Source organism: Saccostrea cucullata, unplaced genomic scaffold (assembly GCF_032062105.1).
Source record: "Saccostrea cucullata isolate Sc308-1 unplaced genomic scaffold, CSIRO_AGI_Scuc_v1 ctg5597, whole genome shotgun sequence".
Classification (NCBI taxonomy): domain Eukaryota; kingdom Metazoa; phylum Mollusca; class Bivalvia; order Ostreida; family Ostreidae; genus Saccostrea; species Saccostrea cuccullata.
In genome coordinates, this window is record NW_026929809.1 from 17,023 (window position 1) to 37,546 (window position 20,524).

The following is a 20,524-nucleotide window of genomic DNA, read 5'->3' on the forward strand; positions in this document are numbered from 1 at the left end:
ATTACAAAATACTCCAGTTTCTCGATTCATATTGTCCGCCATATTTGCTGTACTAAAGCTGAACTTCCGGCTGTCAATTTTAACAGCTTATTTGCATATGCCCATATATGGTAGTGTTGACATCTACGCACGAGTATGGAGTCTGCGGAGGAGAAAGCGCTTTTGTCAACACTGGAAAGGTTTAAGTTTGATATTAAGTTGAAGGAGGAGCAGAAAAATATTATATTTAATATTTTAAAGAAGAAAGATGTATTCGCTTTGCTGCCAACAGGATGTGGTAAATCCATGACTTACATTTTGGTACCGTTGATTGCTGACGAGGTAAGTCAAAGCGGGCGTCTCGCTGATTATTTTTCGGTGTTTTTATTTTTATTTTATTTCGGAGTGTTTACACGTAAATAACAGATTATAAATGTTTTAGCTAATGGGAGGTGCGCCAAGACACACAGCCTTAGTAATATCTCCTTTGAAAGCGCTGATGAGGGACCAGGTTGAATTCCTGGAGCAGCACAACGTGAGTGCAGTTGCGTTGATGGATGACACTAAAAACCAAGGTGATTATGATTGTACCATATGTGGTGTGTCCATATTAAAAAAAAAATTTAAGCCCCTTTCTCAAAATAAAAAAATATCTAAGATAGAAAAAAATATGTGTGAATCCAGATGGGGATAATGAGGATTTTTAAGGGGCCCCTAATCATTTAATGAAGTCATGTGTTTTAATCAAAATTAATTTACTAAATTAAGCAATAATCCTAGTATAAAATTAATGCACTTAATAAAGGTCCTAGCTAGAGTAAGTCTGTGGATTTAGGTATGAGCAGAAAAGTATCACAACTCTAATGGGACTGTGAACACTGACTTGTTTCAGATAAACAGAGTTTACACATGTTACATTTTTAATTTCTTATTATTTTGCCTAAACAGACGTCATGGACAAGCATTATAGTGTCATTTATGCATCACCAGAGGCAGCAATACACCAGAGATGGAGAAAGGTCCTGAGGGATAACCTAAAGCCAAAAGTCTGTGTGCTAGTGTTTGATGAGGCACATTGTATTTCATCATGGTAATTGAGTTTATCAACATTTATCCATATTAATTGTTATGCATTGCTTTTTATGTTTATAAGGACTAAAAATGAGATAAACACTATTAACATCATCGTAATTTCATCTTGATGCAGTATATGTCATTGAACTTGTTAAATGTCAATCAACTTCTTTTAGGGGACTGGACTTCAGACCAGCGTATAGACAGGTTTGCAGTTTACAAAGCATAATAAACACCAGCACCCTTGTTCTAACTGCAACAGCAACAAGAAAGATCCAGGAGGACATTTATGAGACTCTCGGATTTCAAACAGAATCAACAAAAGTAATTGCAGTCCTGCCAGACAGGTACCTTTAGAAGCTTATTTTATTTTCTTCATGTGGAATATGCTTTAAATATTGAAATAAAATATTTCTGTATTACAAACAAGAGGCCCATGGGCCTTATAGGTCACCTGAGTATCAAGAAAGAAGTCTTTTAACTGAGTAAAACCAAAATGTTGAAGGAAGAAATATACACCTTTACCTCAGGAAATTTGAATTATAGTAGGGTTATGTAAGCTAATAACTTGCTTCATTTTCATGTGCCTGGTAGTAATTCTGTACCATTATCATATGCCATCAATGCACGAATTTCAGATTTTTTTTTCGCAGAACATTATTGAAGTATCACATAATGATGAAATGTTCTTTATTATGCAACTTACAATGCATTTGCAGTACGAAGATGTGGGACCCTTGAGTAATACTGACCCTGTGCAAGTTAGAGAGTCCTTCTATCCATACTAAACAACTTTTGTCGCAACTGTAAACTTTAAGTGCCACATTAAAAATTTCATATTCTAGAGTGATAAATCCTGCATTTTGTGGTTCTTATATATATTATGTTAAATTTGTCCCTTCTTACAGTCTTTTAAACATACTGTAATAAAAAATCAAACATTCACAAGAAGTCATTAGATTTATTGGAGTTCTAAATTCACTCAGTATGATTATTTTCATGTATTAAGCAATGAAATTATTCAGAACATCAGATTTTGAAAAGAAAGCATCATGAGAAAACATCTTATATCATAGTATCTACAATTGTACAACAGCTTAAATGAAAATATGGCACAATTATACTCAACAAACAAAAAAATCAAAGTAAGGGAAATTTAAAAACAAGATAATGTAAAGCAGACTCCACGGCAAAAGAGAACATCAATGTAAATATAAATCACTGCTTGATTTACACACTGAAATGCATGTTTCTATAAACATGTAACTAGTACAATCAATGGTTCAATAATTGACTTTTAAATTGTGCACAATAATGACTGAAATAATGACGTTGTATTTATTGACTATAGCATTGCATTTATTTAGAAAGCTTGGTGAACAATTCATTTATTATTTTAATTACTTTTTTCAATTTTCAAACAATATGCAAATACCTAATTGGTCTACTTTCTGAAATTTTACCACCAAACATACTATGTATGAAGCAATCTTCACTTTATTTCTATATCATCTGAAAGAAGCAAGGTTTACCTCCCTTTACGGGCTGGCCATTGACCCCCTTCTTTCTATGCTACTTACCTTTAAAAAAGTGAATGCTTAATGTCTTTGGTGATTTCAGACAGTTAGAGCTTAAAAATAGATAAATAATGTAAAATTATAGTAACATGAACATGTTTTTTTCATATACCTGAATTTGTTCACCAAGCATAAATTTTATATACATACAATTTAAAATTTGCACAAATACATGTAGTAAAAATTGAACCATATAAATTATCCTTAACTTTTCACAACACAATCAAGAATGTAATAAACATAATTATTTAATGCATTAAGGCAAGAACAATAGAAATAAATTTAATCAGAGACGTATAAAACCATGGTTTGGTTTTATATGTCTCTGATTTAATACACTATTTTAATCAATCTGCTCCTAAGCATTTTGAAACAATGCAGCCCCCCCCTCCAAAAAAAAAAAATAAAATAATAATAATAAATATGCAAAGATCACCTACACCAGTGAATTTATACATATATTAATTAAATCCAACTTTTATATTCAGATTATCCTTGATTACAATTTTTAAAAATTAAAATATCTGCATAATGAAAATTGATAGTTATTGATATATTTCAAGGAAATTTAGCTGTATTCAGTGGTTGTAGAGAACAACTTCTTTAATCTTACATAACGAAAGCAAAAAGAAAGATTAAAAGTTGTTTACAAAGACCTAAATACATTTATCAACAGTTTTTCATAAAACTAAATCTTAAGATCATAAGACGCTATAAATCCAGATAAATGGGGTTTTATTATGTATACTACATGTAGTAGTTTCTTGAATTGTGTTTTCTGTATATTCCAATTAATTTTTTGTGGTACATTTGTAATTAAATGACAGTAAGGATTCTAAATTTATGAGGGAGATATCAATTTCTTTATGTTTTTGCATAAAATTTCAATATACATATATGCAGTTATTAAAAATATGGATTTTGGGATATTGATGCAAAAATAAGGATGGCTTGATAAGAAAACCTCCCAAAGAATATGTTTAAGCAACAAATATGTACAAAGTATTTACATGATTAGTCTTAATTAATATAATTATGTACAACAGATTATAACAGTTTCACATTCAACGTAGCAAATTAAGAAAGCCAGTCTTGTCAGAAACAGTGTAGATATATAACAATTTCACAAGTAACACGAGGCAGTCTTTTTAGAAATGTAGATAACAGTTTCACAAGTAACACAGGAGTCAGTCTTTTTAGAAATGGAATGTAATTGGTTTAACAGTTTCATATTCAACACGGTTGATCGTCTATTCAAATATGAAAAGTTGGTTTTTAAATTTCACATACAACACAGGAGATAGTCTTTTGATATAACAGTACTACATTAACACAACTAGCAGCTAGTCTTTTCACATCACAGGGGCAACTGTTCTGTTTATAATGTCTTTGCAGATGTACCCTTTTGACAATGGGTTGACAATGGGTTGTACAATAACTGTAGTAATTCTGTGTATAACACATAAATTCTTTCATTCAAATACATACTTAAATTCAATACATAGGTATCAATCAACGTAAGTAAATGTACTATTTAAGAAATCGAAGTTAATTCAAATGCCCATGAGATGAAATATGAATTCTATGATTATTATACATGTACATGCATTACCAAAACAGATATAGTGTAAAAAATACTTTACAAACACAAAAACATTAAGAGCCCTCTATGCATTGCACACTATAGAGTTCTGATTTTGTGGTATTTTTAAGCAGATAATCTGCCCTTTGATCAAGACTAAATAATTGAAATGTATATTTTATCAGTATCAGCTAAATCAAGCATTCACAATAACACTTAAATAGACCAAGAAAAATAGATTGAAATCTTCATTTGCTAGTATTTTGCACTGTATTAAAGTAAACTACAGTGATATTCGTTCATGAGTACTTCATTCTCTTTGAAATAAAGAAACTTGGATTCGCTTTAAATATATTTTCTAAGGCTGAATGCATAGGTAATTAACCCTAAGATGAAAAAGTAATAGATAAGCACAGTATTTACACCTTTACATATACTATAATTTTCTCAATTTTCCTCTAGTGTTGAGAGGACCCTTAAATAAATGTTAAAACAATATTTAAAAAAAAGAAGTAAAACATTATTGGAAAAGAATCAAATGCTATTTCATTGTTTTATTTCATCCAGACGTAATAGATTAAGTCAAATTTAAGAGGCATGCATGGCCACTAAAATCATGTTATAAAAAATATCTTATTTGATTGAATCAAATTTTGCAGATATACACCAGTACAATAATTCATTATAATACTTTCATATTTCCATTTAAGAAAAAAGAACATGCATAATTACATTCAATTTATAAATGACTTAGATGTTTAGTTTAGTAATTACAAAAGTATTAAAATTTACATATTGTGTCACAAAACACAAAAATCTATATACATAATAAACAAAATAATTCCATCTCAAGGGCATTCAATTTTTAAACATAATTTTGTCCCAATAACTTCCTAATAAGGAAATATATGTATTAAAATTTTAAAATTATATACTACATATATGTACATGTACATATGTATTTTTTTAAGATACAGGGGAGTTATTGGGACATATAGGGTAGATGATGAGTGGCAACCCTTGATTTTGCCTAACCACTCTTGGCAGTTTGTAAATATTTAGTTTCCAATGGAAACTAAATATTTACATACTGCCTGTGTTGTGCTCTAGAGGGTTTTTGATTCTGGAAAATACAACTGCACCTTAATTAACCTATATCATTAGCTAGCTTAAGGATTATTTGCAGCACAATAAATCATATTATGGTCAGACCAATAAGCCTGAAGCACATCTGTTTGTATATCAGTAAAGTTGGTAAATATTAGGTCTAATTGTGTCTTGTTTTTTGTTGTTACCTCGTTTATCACTTGCTCACAGCCAAAGTTTTCTTTCATAAAGTTAAGGAAATCTCCATACTGACCAGTACTCAAATCCAAATTACAATCTCCCATCATCACAATTTTTTCATCTTTGTTAACAAATGGAAGCAACCTGTTCTTCAAGGTATCGTAAAAATGTTGAAGAGTACAAGAGGGCTGCTTATATAAAACTACACACTGTATTGGAGTATTGGATGGCATAATGGAAATTATGGAAAATTCAACAGACTTGGAAGTGAATGAGTTGTATGTCAAACACTGTAAATGATTCCTCAAATATATGACAATGCCATGATGTGATCTGGTATGGGAAATGTTTGCATCATTTCTGAACATTGTAAAACCCTCCAAAGTAAAGTCTTCATCAGAATCTGATTCACAAAGCCAAGATTCAGCTATACCAATAACATCTGCAGCTACAACACTTGGGTCTGACTTTATATCAAAGAAGTGTTTGTGTAGAGACCTTGCATTGTTGAACAAAAATTTGACATCTTTACATACTGAGTAAAGTGGTATGTATGAGAGCTGCAATATATTATCTCTCAATCTTTCCATCTCTTTATCAACATTTTCATCTTTTGAAAGACTCTTTTCGTTGAAATCCAGAATGAATAGACCATCAAGTGACCTTACTCTTGAAAGTGCAACATAATGTATGTGAGGAATTTTTCGCTGCCTTGTCTGTGCTAAGCTGATTACTGCCTTTGACAGAGTTGCTCCTTGTGCTTTGTGAATTGTTTTTCCGGCAGAAGGTTGAAGTGGAAATTGAACTCTCTCATAGGTCTTCCTGTTATAAGCAAATGTTCTTTTAGCTTCAAATATGGGAGTCCATGTAGTGTTCACATTTGTGCTGAACAAGTGTTTGTATTGATGTCTTCTTGAAATACCTATACTTGAGTCAGAAACAGAACACATACTATGGCAGGTTTTAATTGTGATTGTCTATATTCAATGTATTTCACAACACATGAAGCACCATTTGTCAATCCATCTGTTACATCAAGATTCACTGATATGTCATAGAGCATATCCACAGCAATAACAAGATCTGTTCTTAATTGCCCAGTAGATGCTGGTTTTCAGGCAAATTTTGAACTAGTTTCAATTTCACTGATGCAGAAAGTTTTGTCTGTGATAACACATCTGTGTCTGCTCTTACATTTACTTTAACTGTTGAAAGATTTTCTATTAAATTGTTATTAAAACAATCAACAAATTTGTTCTCAATAAACAGATGAGGTGCCTCTTTAGGATAGATTTCAGAATCTTGCCTAATGATGCGTTGAGAAATAAGTTCTTTGTCTTCATCTGTCATCTTGTTTTCACGAAGTCTATTCAACATTTCAGCAAATCTGAGGTCATCTTTCTGTCTCATAATTTCAGATAATTCATGCATATGAAAATGCTCTTGCCACAAATTTTTTGCTAAACTCTGACCAGGATTAGAAAGGTCTTTGAAAATACACTTGTCTCCAACAGGTGGTAACTGATATAAATCACCTACAGCTATGATGCTAATACCACCAAAGTCTTGTTTTCTACCAGTAAGTTGTTGGAGTCTATCATTTATAAATGTCAGCATATTATTTCCAACCATTGAAATTTCATCTATTATCACAACTGACAAATTCCGGTACTTTGTCCTAAATGAGTTCAATTCATCTGCACCCATGTGCTGCTGTGTTTGATACATTTTCCTGTGAAATGCTGATGCAATAGTGGTCCCTTTGATGTTGTATGCAGCTTTGCCAGTGTGAGCACAAAGTAATATTCTAATATCATCTGGACTTTCTCCTTCTTTTGAGTAAAGTATTCTGTGTAATGTTTGGAAAATGGCATCAATAACCACCGATTTTCCTGCACCTGCTCCACCAGTAAGAAAGGCATATAATGGTTCATCTCGGTTTTGAATCCAGTTTGTCACATGATTGTAAAATTCTCTCTGCTTTGTATTCAGGGATTGCAAAAGTTTATAATACTGCTCATCAGGAATGCGGACAGCACTCATTTCTGTTTCAGTTACTTTTGAGGACAAACCCAGGTCTGGACCTATATCAAAATCTCTATGTTGAACTGTATCAGGATCAAAATGAACAAATTCCTCGGATGGTTCAGAACCTATCTCTGCATCTTCTGCCTCAGCATGTTCTGTATTTGGTGCTACTGTCTCCAGATCATCAAGATCTTCTTCAGCTTGAAGTCGAGCTTGTTCTAATTCATCCACAAAATGCTCATACTGCCTTTGCTTCATTTGTATTATACTTGCTTTTTGTGTGTAATGCTGTTCATAAGTTTGACAACTACCAAAAAGATCAGTATTCTCATCTCTCCACGGCAGATAGAGAAGAATTCTTTCTCTGTAATACTGTTCAGAATTTGTTTTTTGGCTGTACCCTACGTATCTAATAACCCGTTTGTTTTTTCGTCTTCTGATCTTTATCCCATTTTTCAAATGAACTAAAACATCCTGATCAGAAAAGATGTTCTCTTGAGAATCTTCTTCAGGGTCATCGTCGTTCACTTCCTCTTGCACATCTTTTTCCATTTCTTTTGGAAAAGTGACTTCCAACTCAGAAACAACATCAGCTAAGCACCAATTTTCTAGTTGCTTTGGTCTTCTTGCATATCTCTGTATCATACCATCTGACTTAATGTCAGTCGAGTCTTTTGGTAACTCATTCAATTCATCTTGATGTTTGAGTAAGAAAACTCTGTCTTCAGGTGGTGAAGTATTTATAAAAACAACCTCTCTACTAGCTTGTGTAAGTGGCATCTGAAGGATCAAATAACTTGCTTCTTGTGCACTGACCTCAACAAAGTTCAAAAACTTGTTTCCAATGTGTCGAACTTGGCGCTTAAGATCCATATTTCCCTCTGCAGCTTCTTGAGATGCCTTATCAAGCATTGCACTTATTCCTCTTTGAGATTTGCTGATGTAAGCAACAATGTATGTGGCACAGGCATAAGGATCAAGTACAAACTGAATATCTAAGTTAGCATTCCAAGCCTTTAGCACTGATGTATTGTAGTAATTCACTCTCATTTCAGACGGACTTCTACTTAGAAACACTTTGGGACCTTTTAGGGATGCCCGAATACATTTTATATAGTCATCCTCACACATTTCTACAACAGTCTCTAAGAAAGACTCATAGTCTAAATTGCAACCATCTTTGTAGTCATTCATTTTCTTCTGAATATCAGAATACAACTTTCTATAATGCTCAACATCAACATCCAAGGGTTCAAGAAGCATGGTTTTGGCCAAAGGTGGCAATGGAAATCCAAATCTGCATACAGATCTACCACCTTTTTTGCAAGTTTTTGAGTGCTTATGTACTTGAAGCTCTACAAGCTGCTTCATTTGAGAATCATTTTCCTGCAAACCACATGTGACATATTTATCTACAAAAGCTTCAATTTCCTCATTGCTATTTTCCTTATGCTTTGGAGCATCACTTGTCCATACCAGCATATGAATATGTGGCGAACCTCGATTCTGGAATTCTACCCTTCGAAACACATCAGTGACAACACCTAGAGGATTGTGAGGACTCTTAAGAACAGTATTGATGAAAAGTTGAACTCTGTTATCAAAGAATCTTGCACATGTCACTGGATCCTGTTTTACTAGTTTTGATTTTTCATTCCAGCTCATGGCCTCTAATTCTTCTTGTGACATGAATTTTCCATCTAGCATTGCCAGTGTTTTTAGCAAATCTTGCCATCTGGTATCAGCTGATGAAAGAGAAATAAACCAGGTTGGAAGACCTAACTGTCTTATCATGGAAAATACATCCTTTTTCTTTGATGAAAGATATGCAGGAGAATTTCTAAGTGTTCTGAATATGTAATACCCTTCATTTAATCTTACAATTTTTTCTGCAGAGACTGGATTTAAAACTTGTTCTGCAGTGATTCTTTTGCCCTCCGATTTACATCTTCTTAGTGCTAAGTTTACTTTGTCACTAACTTGCTTAATTTGAATTTTCTTTAATTTAAAAAAGATGTTGGGTACAGATTGTGCTGCTCGTCTATCAACACTGCGCAACTCCCATTTTGCAATATCACTGTAGTGTACTGGAACTACTCTTTCCTCACTTTCAGTTCTACGATGACCACAAAATATTGTCGGAAAACAGAGATATTCTGCATCTTTATCTGTAAATAAACTTACTGGTTTCTGATTTTCACCTGGAGCAAACACATAAAGTTTATTTGTATCAATGTCTGCTTCATCAACAAGTGTATCAGAATTGCCTTGGATACAGTCATCTGAAGCAACTTCACAAAAACCATCATCATTACCTTCAGTTTCACGATCATCACTATCATTTGAAGATCCTATCAGTTCTTGTACTGTTTCTTCAGTACTTTTTTCAATTTCATCTCTCCAAGAATGGTCTATCACTATACCTGAATTCTTATACAATTCAGAATTTTTCATAAGCCAGTGTAAAGCATTTAACACAACATTTGGACGAACATTTTCTGTGAAGCATGCTGACTTGTGAGATAATCTCTTCTTCAGTTTTACAGCTATGGTTACATGCTCATCCATTTGTCTTGGAAGGGCATTCACAGTTGGCTGAATATCAACTGGTACATATACAATATTTCCTTTGACTGACATCTGACCACCTCTTGGCAATTCTCTTATTTGCATAAAAGGTATCCGTTGAGATATTAATCTCTCTTCCAGTGGATGTAAGTTTAATGCATCGGGTTTTTCAGGCCATTTCATTCCATTTTTAAATGAAAGTTTTGGAATTTTCTCATCTTTCAAAGCTGAACAGCAGGTTAAGCATAGCCATTCTATACCATCCACAGATCTAAATCTAGTACAGATACTTTTACTACTAGCACTAAGACAAGTTGAATCTAGCTTTACAACACTTTTCAAAAACCAAGTCTGATGACAACATGTGCACACATAAATTGGACCAACTTTCACCTGTTCATGGAATTTCTCTATGCATTCTTCTAAAGAATTACCATGACACTTTTTCCTCACCAATTTGTTTTCATTCTCTTTGAATTCTGTATCAAGCCTCCTTTTAGCTTTATATACTCTTTCATTCTCTCTTTCCTTTTCTCTGTAATTTTTTCTACTTTTGCTGTTTACATAGTCGTTCTCTTCTCCAGCTGTTCCACATTGTCTCTTTTTCTTTTTTTTGCTTCTCTTTCTTTCAAACAAAATTCTGTATTTAGCCTTGCCTTGTTCATACTTTTCAAAGTACTTTCTCTGTCCTTCTGCTTTGTTTCTGGATTTTCTCTGACTTTTTTTTTTAAAGCAACTTCCTTCTCTTTAAATTCTTTACTTAGTCTTGCCTTGTTCATACTTTTCAAAGTATTTTCTCTGTCCTTCTGCTTTGTTTCTGGATTTTCTCTGACTTTTTTTTTTTAAGCAACTTCCTTCTCTTTAAATTCTTTACTTAGTCTGGCTTTTGTTTTACTTTTTAAAGTACTTTCTCTATCCTTCTGCTTTGTTTCTGGATTTTCTCTGACTTTTCTTTTTGAAGCAACTTCTCTCCCTTTAAATTCTTGACTCAGTCTTGCTTTGGTTTTACTTTTCAAAGAACTTTCTTTGTCTTTCTGCTTCTCTCTGGATTTTCTCTCACTTTTTTTTGATGCAAGTTCTTTCTCTCTAAATTCTTTACTTTGTCTTGCTTTAGTTTTACTTTTTAATGTAATTTCTCTGACCTTCTGCTTTCTCTCTGGATTTTCTCTGACAATTTTTTTTGAGGCAAGTTCTTTCTCTTTAAATTCTTTACTCTGTCTTGCTTTGGTCATACTTCTAAGGTTACTTTCCCTGTCTTTCTGTTTAATCAGTGAGTTTTCTCTCCTTTTTCGCATATAATTTCTCATATATTCATTTCGATTTCCTTGTGACGATTCAGAAATGATACATTTTTTTGACATACTCTCTTGGAACTCAAAGTACTTATCCATTAAAGAAAGTCGTTGGCTTCCTGAATTGGACACACTTGTTTTTTGTGTTACAGACACTGGTTGAATCTCAAACTGGCTTATCATTGAAATATTGCAACTTTGATAAAATGCAAACATGTAGTCCACAAGTTGATGAATATCACTAAAAGTGATTTTAAGAGCCATGCCATCTGCAGATGAAAGACCGTCCTCTCCATGGGAATGCGAATCAAAAAATACAGGACAGTTCTCATCATCAACATATATTGCGGAACAAATTCCTCCAACTATAATTAATCCTTGATTGTATGATGCAAATAGCAGCTCAATACCTTCCTTCAAATTGTTACTTTGACATGGCTGATCCCAATCTATATGAGTCACTGTTCCATAAATCTGCTCAAAATAGCTTATTTCATACTGGTTATCATGCACAAAAACAGACTTGGAAAGTTCTTGAAACTGTAGCATTTTTGATACAAATTGAACAGTTGACTGTAATTCTGCAATTCTAACTCTAAATAACTCATCCCCAGCAAAGAGCACATCATCAAGTTCTGCTGAAGTGGATGCACTTTGCAAAATGATGGACATCAAAGCATTACATGTGCATTGAACTCCTCTAGAAAAAGATGGAAATAAATCACTAGCTTGATTAATTGTTCCAAATAATTTTGTCATAAGCAAAGGCATTTTGGCAGAAAAAGTTCATAGCGCACCATAGAATGAAGGCAAATTTTCAAGTTTTGTTACTAGTGCCCGAAGGCAAATTTGCATTGTTAATAATGTGTAACTGGCGCCCGAAGGCAAATTTGCAATGTTTCTGGTGCCCGAAGGCGAATTTGCACTGTTTTGCCCGAAGGCGAATTTGCACTGTATCTGGTGCCCGAAGGCAAATCTGTACTCTTTTTAAGGAGGCAGTATCCCCCCGGTCTTTAGCACTATTTTTTACGTGGCTAGCTTCCACGAGTCTAAAAGGTCCGTCATCTGTTGCGTTAATCGTTGGGTCTCTTGTACTATTTTTCACGTGGCTAGTATCCACGAGTCTATTGTCATTGCTGCCACGACTCTGGTTCCCCATCTTGTCCCATCCTGTTCTTTTTGCAACCCATCCAATTTCTTAAAATATACAAAAAATTCAATTCTCATTGTTCCTATAAAACTAAAATAAAAACAAAAACAAGATGTGTTTGTGAAACACTATGCGCCCAGCGGCAACAAAGTTCAAAAAAATCTTTTTAGATAAGCATAAAGATCACAGTCATTGAAAGGTCATTTGAAAGGTAATCATTGACCAAATATGGTGTCAAAAGTTTGAAAGAACTTAGCATATAGGTCAGTCAAGGATGTATGCATGGAAGAACTTTAATATGAAGTCCAAATATATCTCCTATGGTTCAAAAGTTATGGCAAAAAGTGTAAAGAGATATTTTTAGCATATAGGTCACAGTCAAGGTCACAAGATTATTGACCTTGCCGTCGTTTGAAAGAACTTTATCGGTGGAGTATGCATACCAAATATGAAGTCCCTATCTCCTATGCTTCAATAGTTATGACAAACAGTGGAAAAAGCTATTTTCATAATTAAAGCATATAGTTGAAGTTCTGATATCAGTCTAATTCAAACATAAAATGTTAAAGTTATTAGATAAATAGTCAATCAGGTCAAAAAGTGTTACACAACTCCATACTTATTGCATCTTTATGAATGCTGCAGGATAAACAAAACACTTGAGCAGAAAATTCAGTAGGTTGGAGAAGCCTCACCTTCCATCACATTTTCTTAGCCTCGTCCAAATATCACTTCTAATTTAGCATATTATAATTAATCTTTTATTTCTATATTTAAACACGAAGAAGTGAGGGATTGCACCTTTAATATTATTCTTTAAAACAATGTTGATGTTAATGTTGATGAATAGCTTCTGTGAGTATCAGCATATAGTTTGACAGTTATTTAAGAAAAGTGAGGTCATGGTCTAAGGAAAAGTTAAAGTACCAGGGTAACAGTTGAAAAGCTCTCATCAGTATGTATCAATATCAGCATATGAAGATTGATTACACTATCCTGAATGGTTTCTTTAAAACTGAGCTAAACACTTTTCAAGAAAAAATATGTCACAAGAAAGGTCATGGTTGAAAAGATGATGCAGATGCATAGCTCTCAACAAAATCTAACACCATGGTGTTTGATAAAATTATCTTGAATGAGTTTCTTAAAACCAAGCTACCGGGTAAACACCAATCTCAGAAAAGCGAAGTCAAGGTCAAAGGCATGGTTGAGATCAAAAAATGTAGATGCAATTTAATTGCTCTCATTGTATGTTAATCATCATCTAAAATTTGACATCACTATCCTGAATGTTTTTTTTTTAACTGAGCTAAACACAAAAACTGAGGTCAAGGTGAAAGAAAGGTCAAAGTCAAAAGTCTTGATGCAGTTTAATAGCCCCTATCACTATGTTTCCACATTAAAGTTTCATTAAAAAATTACCAATAAATGGTTTCCTAACAACTGAACTTAACACAAGTTTATAAAAATAGGGTCATGGTCAAAGGTCAAGGTAAAACAAGATGTGTTTGTGAAACACTATGTGCCCGGCGTCAACAAAGTTCGAAAAAGCTATTTTTAGTATATAGGTCACAGTCAAGGTCACAAGGTCATTGACCTTGGTGTTGTTTGTAAGAACTTAATTAGTGGGGTATGCATACTAAATATGAAGTCCCTATCTCCTATGGTTCAAAAGTTATTGCAAAAAGTGGAAAAAGCTATTTTTAGCATATAGGTCACAGTCATGGTCACATGGTCATTGACCTTAGTGTTGTTTGAAAGAACTTTATTAGTGGAGTATGCATACTAAATATGAAGTCCCTATCTCCTATGGTTCAAAAGTTATGGCAAAAAGTGGAAAAAGCTATTTTTAGCATATACATCACAGTCAAGGTCACAAGGTCATTGACCTTGATGTCATTTGAAAGAACTTTATTAGTGGAGTATGCATACTAAATATGAAGTTGCTATCTCTTATGGTTCAAAAGTTATGACAAACTGTTGAAAAAGCTATTTTTAGCATATAGGTCACAGTCAAGGTCACAAGGTCATTGACCTTGATGTCATTTGAAAGAACTTTATTAGTGGAGTATGCATACTAAATATGAAGTTGCTATCTCTTATGGTTCAAAAGTTATGACAAACAGTTGAAAAAGCTATTTCTAGCATATAGGTCACAGTCAAGGTCACAAGGTCATTGACCTTGATGTCATTTGAAAGAACTTTATTAGAGGAGTATGCATACAAAATATGAAGTCTCTATCTTTTACGGTTCAAAAGTTTTGGCGAAGGTTAAAGTTGACAACAGACAAACAGATAAACAGACAAACAGACAGACAGGACAAAAACAATATGCGTCCCGAAAAAATTCGGGCGCATAAAAAAAAATGATGATGCAGATGCATAGCTCTTATCAATATCTATCATCAAATGAAGTTTGATAAAAATATCTTGGATAGTTTCTTTGAAACTGGGCTTTGATCAGACCTAAATGTAATGTGCAAAGGAATGACAGAAGATAAACATGACATACACTATATGCCCTGGCCATATTCATCGCAGGGTATATACATTACCTTGGTCACTCATCTGGAAAATGTTGGCTAGATTTAAGATCTAAAGCAAGTATAATTCATCTTATTCTGATAAATATAGTTTCCAACGACACTCCCGAACAAACAAAATATAAATACCAAAGAAATACAAATGGTAAGAAGCATCAAAATAAAATCATTAAACATGTTCCAAACAATCTTTTTTTTCTGGTTAGTGTATATCTAAACATCAATATCAATACAAGTATGAATCAAGTAGAACTTATAGTTACTTAAAAGGCCTGTTTAAACATTTTTTAACCTGTTTACTTTTAATATCAAGAAAATTTTGGTTAATTCCAACATATAAAACAAATATGGAAGTTTTCATCCTTATATGCACCATTTCTGCACATTTATTCAGAACAGGTCATATTATGAACCTATTCATAAAACATTACCCTGGTCACTAATCTGTAAAATGTAGATTTAATTCAGAATCCAAAGCAAGTATGAAAGTGTCCATTCCTAGATACATCATCCATGTTTATTTTTTGGTTAAAATATTGTTTGAATTCATTTATGTGGAAAATAAAGGTCAGATCCAGCATCCAAAGTAAAATGTTACATGGAAAATAATGTCCCCTACCAGGTATTTGCAATATTATTGCAAAATCCATGTTGCTTCACCGACACTGAACATGCTATAATATCGCACTTTTACATAGTCATTACATAGCCTTTTTAATGATATTGAGAATTGTACAGTTGCACAATGTTTTGCAAGCTGTAAACAAACCAGGGGGTTCAAAATTTTTTTTGTCATGGGCAAGTCCAGGACTTGAAGAGTAAATTTTAGGCAAGTCCGAGGAAGAAATTTCAGTGTCCATATTTACCTATACATCATTAAATTTATGTAACTTATAATTTATTTTCATTTGTTGCATTGAATGAATAAAGACTATGTGTATTAATATATGTTTTATTTTTCCTCCATAAACTGTCATATAGTCATACATGGGTATTTCAAAACAATACCAGACTGATAGATTACTGGTACATTACAATAACTTTTACAAATACTCACTACTGAATAAACCATCGGTTACAGTAAATAGAATTAGAATGTGCTGTAAGTCACAGCTAAAACCGAAATTTAACAAACTCATTGCCATTTGTCATATAGGAGGAAACATGAGGAATTGCATAAAAGCAAGAGTCTTACCGCAACAGAAAATAAAAAGACGGATTGTATTTTTGAAATGTTCGTAATGTTTTATGGGTATTTTAACGCCCACAAACCCACATTTTTACTTATTATTAATACATTTGAGAATTTGCTTCATTTTTAGCTTTACGATCATTTTTTTAACTTATAAAAAAATATAAACAAGAAACATAGCCAAGTCCCAGGACTTTGGCGAATTCTAAATGCCGAGTCCGGATCCGGAATTTGTTAGTCCGGGACGTCGGGCTTGAGGATTTTTGAACCCCTGCAAACTGTTAAAATTTCAGATAGAGAAGGATATGCATATACCGTATAAATCCTATGAACCATCCTGGGCACTAAGGAAATTGTGAAAATGGGGGCGGTTTTTTTGGTATCCTCATAATATTTAATGTCATATTTTAAGTTTTGAAAACTTTTGAGCAAAAACAGGGCTCTCAATTCGCCAAAAATAATTAAAAGAACAACTAAAATAATTTTTAACTTTACTTTATGTGAAGATAATCTACCTAAATTATGTTAAACTGATCATTCTTAACCAAAAAATTGGATAATAGATAAGTTTCTATTTCATTTGCTTCAAATTTTGGCAGATTTTTGATATGCTTCTAGATAATTTTAATCACATTACAGGGGGCCCTTATTTCCAGACAATTGAAAAGACCTAGGGGTGCTTATCAGGTCCAGTACAATCACTAGATTTAGCTAAGTAGGTAGAATTACCTACGTAGCGTTACTGTATACAGGGTTATTTTCGCCCCGTGTTATTTTCCCCCTTCTGCACTTGCGAAATATATTGCTCCGTTTTAAATTCGCCCAGTCTAAGTTTTGTTTTAGAAATTATGCTGTGTAATTTCAATTCGCAGCATTTTAAATTCGCCCAATCAGGAAGAGGGCGAAAGGGGCGAAAATTTCCCTGTATACAGTATTTACCTACCTCAGGTAGCTTTATTTGGCTATTTCAATGCAACTTTTCAAAGTTGTTCCTTTTATTTAAAAGAGACAAAAAAATCGCAATTAAATGGCCATTAATATTTATTCTAAGAAGGTTTTAAAATACGATCCAGAGCAGAGATAATTTATACATCGCTGCATTTTGACAATTTAGAGCAAAACATGTAATTCCATTGTTTAGTTAACTGTCCTCTCTCATGTGTGCGGTGAGGCATGGCTGAGTATGATCACTTCACATTGTGCTGAATAATTACCGACCTATTATTGTGTGGACTTCTTCGTCATTTCATTCAAGGAGTAACTGTTCTAACTGTCATGCATAGCTCCAAAACTTTCAGAACTTTGATTGCAATTGCGCAGAAAAAGATACTTCTTCAAGAGTGATTTTTTCAAAGTTTCAAAGTTGAAAATGATCACTGCTGACACTGCATCAAAATTATATTTTCTGCATTCCCTGAGAAGAAGGCTTTTTTTATAAAAATAAATTGATTTGGTAGCTAAATAAAGCTACCTCAGGTATGTAAATAAAGCTAAATAGATAAATCAAGCTACATAGCTAAATCTAGTGATTGTACCAGACTTGCTTATAGTTATAGAGGCAGGGGCAGTTAATGGGGATTAAATGGTAAGTCTTGTTTTACTCTGAATCATTCCTATTACACAGCTACAATGCAGTGCTTACAGAGAGAATATTAATACACGTACAAGTCACAAAAAGTGCCGTTTTGCATATACTAAGTGCCGTTTTCACTTTCAGTAAATGCCATTTTCACGACACTAGGTACCGTTCGAATGATTGTAAATGACGAAATATTTCATCACGTTTCAAGTTCAGGCACATTTTCTACATAAATACAAAAACAACATATTAAATACCCAGTAAAAATAATTTATTGTTACATATATAAATTGCTCGAACCGGCAACCTTTATCAGTCTAAAATTATGTCACCTCAAAAACGATTACCGAGAAATCGAATTCACAAAAGCACTTCACATTCCATGCTGTTTAAACTTAATAACTACAAATAATCATACCCACCGTTCGCAATACAAACTGTTAAACCTAAGAAAAACACAAAATAAATCGTATAAATGGTATAATGTCGCTTGGCTTTCTCCGAAGACTCTTCTGAGTTGCCGGAAGACGCTGAATGGCCGATAACAAGTATACGCATGCGTGAAATATTCTAAATCACAAAATGTATCGGCATCGCAACTATATTTCCGGAATACTAAAATCGGTTGAAAAATCTCTCTCGGGTGCATGATTGAATTTCATACGTTGTCTATAAACATTATTACAGACATTTTAGTGCATATTCCTTAATCATACTCATGCAAAGTGTTTGACTGCCTATAATTTTCAGAAGTAAAAGAGTTATCTATAGTAACGCACTTTCCCTATATAATCAATAGACATTAAATTAACTCCCACCCCAGAACCCTTCACCCTGGGGCCACAAATTTCACAATTTTGAAAGAGGCACCCTTGGTCATCATTACCATACACCTAGTTTATCTGTTTTATTTACAGGGGGAAAGAAGAAGATTTCTAAATAATTTTACATTTTCACTATATGATCAACAAAGCCCCGCCCTAACTCAAGAACCCCTGACCCTGGGGCCATGAATTTCACAATTTTGGTAAAGGGCCCTATGCTGATTAAAATTATGCCAACAGTTTGACTGCTTGATGTCCAGGAGTAAAGAAGAAGATTTTTAAAGATTGCATTAATTTTAGTGGTTTTGGCCCCACCCCTCAGGCCCCAGGGGGGCAGGGGCCATGAAATTCACAATTTTTGTTCCCCTTCACCCATAGATGCTTTGTGCCAAAACTGGCTAAAATTGGAAGAGTAGTTTCAGAGAAGAAGCTGAAAATGTTCAAATGTTAACACACGACACACGACACACGACGCACGACGGACGACGACGGACAGAAACGGATAGCAATAGGTCACCTGAGTTACTCAGGTGACCTAAAAAGATAAGAATTACATGTACTTGAAAAAAGAGAATTATAATTAAAGTGAATTATGTTGGTGTGTAGCTTGTATCTGAATTTATCACACTACTTTCTATTTATACAGGCCAAACATTTTCTTAAATGTTAAGAATTCGTCGCAAAAGTATGAGGAAGAACTGGCATGGATTGTGACACACATCAAGAGTAAGGAAAGCCAGAAGAAAATTCTTCTATATGTCAGGTCCATCAATGTTTGCTACAACATTTATTTGTGGTTGATATCTTCTATTGAGGACAGATTTTTTGTGCACAGTTCTCCATCACTAGAAAATAGAAGAGTTGAGATGTTTCATGCCAACACCGATCCAATTAGCAAAGAGAGAATTTTGAATGAATTTACGAAGCCGTCGGGTAATGTGCAGGTCCTGATTTCAACGGTGGCATTTGGTATGGGCATAAACATTCCTGATGTAGACATTGTTGTGCATTGGGGACTCCCAACTTCCTGTCTAAGTTACTGGCAGGAAGTTGGGCGTTGTGCAAGGGACGGGAGGGCTGGACAAGCCGTATGTTATGGTTTCAAGAGAAGTGTTTCCAAATGTGAAGAGGAAATGAAAGACCTAATGAAACTTGAACTGTGTGTACGTGTGTCAATGCTTAAGAATTTCAATCTGCTTGGAATGCAGTCAAGGGATTTAGAAATTCTAAAGCAGAGCATCAATTGCCAGGGTGATTGTGACAAAATCTGCTCTTGCAAAAAATGCAAATGTTGCACTGTGTGTAGTAGCCATTGCAGCTGCCCCCAACGCACCAAGGACCATCTACAGTCATTCCTGATGTAGTATCATGTCATAATGAATGTACCTAAATGAAGTGTCTGTGGCCACCTAGACAGGGAATTAAAACTCATTATTGAAGTTTGTACTGTAATTATGCTGCAATTGTTCACATTCAAAGATAATTCTTGGTTATACTTGTTTTTAGTGTTTTAGCTTATTCTGTAAAATACTGCTTTTTAAGATTAAGCTATCGAATAAAATTGTATAAATTTTCATATATTTCATTTTAATGAAATATCTTGAAAAATGCAAGACCTGGCATGTACATTTTAATTTAACTGCAAGCAAATTGTTTCCCAAACTGTATATCAAGTATAATATTAAAATCTGTTCTATAATCTGGCCTTTAGACCATAAACAGAGAATATAAGTTGTTTAAAAATACATGTAGTTAAGTAATGATCGTGGAAAAACTGTAGTAATGTTGTAAAGTATCCCAAATAAAAATATGTGAATTTTAAGTATAAAATTTGACCATGTTATGTTCT

At 33.6% G+C, this 20,524-nt stretch overlaps 1 protein-coding gene across 1 annotated transcript; it reads left to right on the forward strand.

Moving 5' to 3' along the window:
• Positions 1 to 270: 270 nt before the first annotated feature.
• Positions 271 to 20,039, forward strand: LOC134282227 (uncharacterized). The gene is made up of 5 exons (XM_062764656.1): positions 271 to 321; positions 422 to 554; positions 928 to 1,069; positions 1,230 to 1,400; positions 19,322 to 20,039. The coding sequence occupies exons 1-5, from the start codon at positions 286 to 288 to the stop codon at positions 20,037 to 20,039; spliced, it is 1,200 nt and encodes a 399-aa protein (XP_062620640.1). The 5' UTR covers positions 271 to 285.
• The last annotated feature ends 485 nt before the right edge of the window (positions 20,040 to 20,524 follow it).

Excerpts from the sequence above, each read along its gene's own strand:
- LOC134282227 (XM_062764656.1), top strand. The coding sequence starts at position 286 with ATGACTTACATTTTGGTACCGTTGATTGCTGACGAG. Across the intron at positions 322-421 it reads TACCGTTGATTGCTGACGAG|CTAATGGGAGGTGCGCCAAG; the intron begins GTAAGTCAAAGC and ends TAAATGTTTTAG. Across the intron at positions 1,070-1,229 it reads GCACATTGTATTTCATCATG|GGGACTGGACTTCAGACCAG; the intron begins GTAATTGAGTTT and ends AACTTCTTTTAG.